Consider the following 5,039-nt stretch of genomic DNA (forward strand, 5'->3'; position numbering starts at 1 on the left):
ATTAGAAGCGGTGGCATCGCAGGATCTTTGGATATGGCATTCTTTCTTCGGCATGGCAGGTTCTCACAATGATATCAACGTGCTACAACGTTCTCCAGTCTTCGTGAGGCTTGTAGAAGGCCGCTCCCCGCCTGTCAACTTTGAGATCAACGGCCACCAGTACAACAAAGGATACTATCTAGCTGATGGTATATATCCTCAGTGGTCAACTTTTGTGAAGACAATCTCGAAGCCCCAAGGTGAGAAGAGAAAGAGATTTGCCCAAATGCAAGAGTACTAGAAAGGATGTGGAACGTGCTTTTGCTGTGCTTCAATCCCGATGGGGCATTGTTCGATACCCTGCACTGTCATGGGATGAAAGGAAGCTTTGAGAGGTGATGACTGCTTGTGTGATCTTGCACAACATGATCGTCGAGGACGAGCGTGATGACAGTATCTTCGACCAAGGATTTGATTTTCAAGGTGACAATGTTGAGCCCATGCACCAAGAACCGGCCACGTTTGATCAGTTTGTCCAGTTCATCGTGAGCTGTGTGATTGGCACACTCATGTGGATCTTCAAAATGACTTGGTTGAGCACGTGTGGGATCATAATGGCAACCGATAGATGTGTTTGTTCATTTTATGTTCATTCAAGACAATTTCGATTTGGTTGTAAAACTATTTTTATTAGAAACAATTTTAATTGGATTGTAAAACTATTTTAATTTTCAAACAATTAATATTTGGACGTGCAAACTTGTTTTCATATGAAAATATAGGCATTTTAGGCCCTGGCTAACGGGATGGGGCAAACGGATGCGGCCGCCCAGCACGGCCACCGCATCTCAGGACAGACCCGGACACAACCCCATCGCCCTACCCAAAGGGACAGAATCCAGCCAAAGCGGACGTCCATTTGGGGTCGCGCGGTGGAGTTGGCCTTTCCCGCTGCGAATTGGGCGGTGAGGAGGGGGAGTGGAGTGAGAGTATGCAAGGCATATATATACAAGAATGGGGCCAGGCTGTTGGGCCCACATAGCGGCCAACCACATTTCATCCCCACATAAAATGAGGTTGTGCGCTACGTGGAGATGAAATGAGGACAACCTCATTTCATCCGCGCATACACTCTAGTCTGGTTTATTTTGACAGGCACCTTTCTACGCACCTTGCACTGTACATGATCTTAACCGTCAGGATAAATAAAACTCAACAAGAAAATAGCAAACAGCCTTTGGATGCATAAACATCACAGAGAAAGGAACTGGGAACACATCATGTACAGAAACTCTCGGCATGACTAAACAGCTCGTGCCCGATTCCATGGGTTTTCCGTTAGTACTACCGCCTAGTAATATTAGGTTAAGAACTGAAGCTCATGTAATGTTACACCATGTCATCCATTTCACCGCTGCCGGCGCCACGCCACACGTTGCTGACCTGGTGCTTGCAAATCGGGCATGTTCCCTGTTGGCGCAACCATGGATCAATGCAGTTCACATGAAACTGCAAAACAAGATGGGGGATCGAGTAAATCTTGCAGGCTCATCTCATGTCATGACACAAGATTAATAGCAGGCTAGCAGCATGTACAACATCAGCAATTCAGAGTAGTGCAGAAATGCATACGGAAGGGAGTGTCCAACCAAGTGAAAGTGGTTCTAAAAAAACAAAACAAAAAACAAGTGAAAGTGTGGAACAAATAATGTACTCCCTTCAATCCATATTACTTGCCGCTCACTTAGTACAATACTAAGTGAGCGACAAGTAATATGGATCAGAGAAGTGCACTGTATATGATATCCCTATAAGCAGTGAGGTAAAATTTTCACGTTTGGTGCTTCATTGTAATCATGGATAAACTGCGCAAAATGCACTAGCATGAAACACAGTTTTGGATTCCTAGGATGCTTATAGGAAATTGGACAACATTATGTCAACTAAGTTGCTCTATCACAGTGCTACAGTTATCAGGTATTACACATTATCATATCATGATAATAACTGAAGTCCTCTACTGTCAAAATGAAGAAAACAACTGCAAGATGATCCGTATGATAATTACCTGATGCAAGCATGGCAGGCTTCTCAATAGATCACCCGCAACAACTTGCTCTAAGCAAACACTGCACGTCAACTCATTCTCTGTCATTTTGCTAGTTGCATCTGCATCTTGCTTTTTCTGTACAGCAAAAGCAAACATGAAATACTGAAAACAAGGACTGCATACCATGGCGGCACAGTCCAGACCATGCATGTTCTTGGATACGCGCTTAATTGAAATAAAAAGAGCACAGCCACTAGCTGTGTGATTGTTATGGTACTACCACGGCTGACTAATGAAATTCCAGAGTGTAACTGTCAAGCTAAGGCTACACTGCTAGTTGTCTAGTCATACCAAAATGGAAATAGATATATAACGGATTTACACAAGAAATATCAAAGGAACACATTTATTCATTACCTCCTTTCCGGACTCAGGAGAAGAAACCAATGGTTCAGATGGCCCATCACTACTGAATCAAAGAAAAAAAGAGTTAGCTGCACGCTGTACAAGAAGGCAATTATGCATTGTTGGTTACATATTTCCTAGAGGAACTCAGTAGGCAAGCCTCAAACTGCGCTATAGTTGGTCGGTTACATACTGAAGAAAGAAGGCACTTAAAATCAGTTTGCTTTGGCCATAATGCACCTTAAAAGGATAATTAATCTTGCCTTTTTCGAGAAGGGGTGCTCCTCTGCTGTGCCTGAAATTTGTATCTGAAAACAGGCAGAGTATTTATTTCTTCTTCAGTCATAGAAGGAGCATGTGGGCTGTTGTCGGTATCTAGCGCTCTGAGAGCATCATAATCTGCAAGCAAAATATCCAACAATGGTATTATGTTTGCACGAAACAGTAAAACAGCAAGCAGAGCGAACAAAACTTATCAGTGTACCTAAATCATCAAACTCGCGGTCAAGCAGAGCAAGTTGGAGTCTAAGGCTTTGCAACCGGCCTCTCGAAGCAAGGGCTATGGTTGGCGGGACATGCACCCGCAACTCAGTGCGTCCAAGGAAGCCGTTGCCGTCTGCAGCATGAGCTTGTGCCTGCGCTTGGAGCTGCTGGCATGTAGCGTACATCCTAAGGCTGGTGGCCAATAGGAACACACCTAAGACCATCCAAAGCTACAAAAAGAGACAGTTCCGAGCAATCCGACAAAAGTTACGAAATTACTCTATGAAGCTTCATAAGCATAATAACACATGCATAACCACATTGTGCATGAACTAACCAAAAAGTTCGGAGACATCTGGTGCGAGCTCAGTACCATGAACAGAACAAGAACTGGCCAAGGAAAAACAGCCGACCATATATGTTAACTAAGAACACTGGTAAGTAATTGTTAACAGCTTAAAGATAACTTATTGTACACACAACACACCACATTACCAGTTACAAGAAAAGCTAAGGAATTGCTGTTCACCGGCCGCCCCCCGGCATGAATCCGCTGCACACAACACAAGTGAATGGGATCAGATATTTAGAACAGCAAACCTAGTCTAGGTTGAAATGCCGAATCATTTCAGCCGAAATGCACAGAACAGAAATTCACCATGGCACGGCGCTCCGTGGCGAACCCTGGGAAGCCACCGGCCTCGATGTCGGCCCTGCTGCCCCGGAACACAAAGCTCATGGTGTCCACCGGCCACCACCACCACTACCACCAGGTGTAAGATGGGTCGCCAAGCAGCGCCTTCCTGCCCCTCGCAGCAACAAAAACTTTGACGAGCCCGCGTAGCAGCGCCCACTGAAACCGAAGAGGGCACCGAGAATGTAAATCGAACAAGCGGCGGAAGCGACGCCTCAACCGAAACTGCAATTTCTGGAATCCCGGCGGTCCCGACGCGGAAAACGCCCGGATAACCCTGAAGCTTCCGGAAGCTTCGTCGCGCAGGTGCGCGAATTCAGGGCCCAATTGGGAGAGGCAGTCACAGATTCGGGGAAAGGAGCGGGATTTCCAGGAGGCACGTACCTGATTGGAGAGGCCTGTTGAGCCGGCGTTTGCTCGCGCGGACGCGGGTAGCGGCGGGGAATGGGGGAAAGGGGGAGAGCAGTAAAGAAGAAGAGCTCGAGAGCGAAAAAGGCGTTTTTTATTTTTGGCGGTTTCAGATCGTGTGCGTCATGTGGTGGAAGGGGGTTGACGTATGAGGCCACGTCCCACATGACAATGACTATACAGTACTGCAGAGGATCCTAACCTGGTGGAGGTGCATGGTCTCGTCTTAAACCGTCCACATGATGATGCCCGTATTGAGTTATAATTTTAGAGCAACTTTGGCAGAATCGTCAAATTCATTCAAACTGCTCTTTTTTTTACCGTCGTATGGAGTGTCAACAAAAAAGAAACAGCTCTAGCGGATTCTTCATGTGCATGAAGCTTCATGGCATGAATCACATGTCGGGGTTACCATCCTAACAATGAGTACTAGGGGTACGAATAAGGGGCATAACCTTGCTACGGCGCAGGTGTAACACTCGGTGTTTAACGAGTTCAAGCCCCTCTCGGCGGAGATAAAAGCCCTACGTCTCGTGCCCTGGGGCTTGTTTTGATTTGATGTGTATGGTTACAAAGGTTGCTCGTGCCTGGCTATGGAGGGGGGGGGGGGGTACGGCTTATATACAGTGTGCCGCAGCCCATGTCTCCCACGTCGCGGAGGCATTAAATGGCACTGAATGCTTCAGTTACAGGTGTGATGAGCCTATACTACAGCAGTTACTGGCAACGGTAGCCTTGACTCTTGTTAAAGGACGACTTAGAATTCTTCGACCGTTGCTGCTCCCACGACGCCCTCTTGCCTTCTATGTCCGAGCGGTGGTCCATCCGCCAAGTGACGTGTGGTCGTCCGAGTGTCGTCGAGCTGTCCGAGTGAACTTCCTGATGTAAGCATTCGAATGCTGGCATGGTCCAGGGACCTACCTATGCTGGCATGTGGGTCCCAAATGATGGGTCCTTGACCCTACCTGTAATAGGTGACCACATCATTAGCCCTCGAATCGGTTGGGATTTCGTAGGACA

At 46.8% G+C, this 5,039-nt stretch overlaps 1 protein-coding gene across 2 annotated transcripts; it reads right to left on the bottom strand.

The window, feature by feature from the left end:
• Positions 1-1,163: 1,163 nt before the first annotated feature.
• On the bottom strand, positions 1,164-4,137 carry LOC119290840 (E3 ubiquitin-protein ligase SDIR1-like). Of its 2 annotated transcripts, none has more exons than XM_037569492.1 (9): positions 3,996-4,137; positions 3,576-3,770; positions 3,413-3,470; positions 3,255-3,307; positions 2,919-3,147; positions 2,698-2,833; positions 2,447-2,495; positions 2,048-2,164; positions 1,164-1,488 (listed from the first exon to the last, which is right to left on the bottom strand). In XM_037569492.1, the coding sequence occupies exons 2-9, from the start codon at positions 3,654-3,656 to the stop codon at positions 1,369-1,371; spliced, it is 843 nt and encodes a 280-aa protein (XP_037425389.1). In that variant the 5' UTR covers positions 3,657-3,770; positions 3,996-4,137; the 3' UTR covers positions 1,164-1,368. The 2 variants fall into 2 exon arrangements, with proteins under 2 accessions (XP_037425389.1, XP_037425387.1); XM_037569490.1 differs by having other exon boundaries at positions 2,447-2,498.
• Between the last annotated feature and the right edge of the window lie 902 nt (positions 4,138-5,039).

Source organism: Triticum dicoccoides, chromosome 4B (genome assembly GCF_002162155.2).
Source record: "Triticum dicoccoides isolate Atlit2015 ecotype Zavitan chromosome 4B, WEW_v2.0, whole genome shotgun sequence".
NCBI classification, from domain to species: Eukaryota; Viridiplantae; Streptophyta; class Magnoliopsida; order Poales; family Poaceae; genus Triticum; species Triticum dicoccoides.

Excerpts from the sequence above, each read along its gene's own strand:
- LOC119290840 (XM_037569490.1), bottom strand. The coding sequence starts at position 3,656 with ATGAGCTTTGTGTTCCGGGGCAGCAGGGCCGACATCGAGGCCGGTGGC. Across the intron at positions 3,471-3,575 it reads CCACGGAGCGCCGTGCCATG|CGGATTCATGCCGGGGGGCG; the intron begins GTGAATTTCTGT and ends TGTTGTGTGCAG. Across the intron at positions 3,148-3,254 it reads AGATGTCTCCGAACTTTTTG|CTTTGGATGGTCTTAGGTGT; the intron begins GTTAGTTCATGC and ends CTCTTTTTGTAG.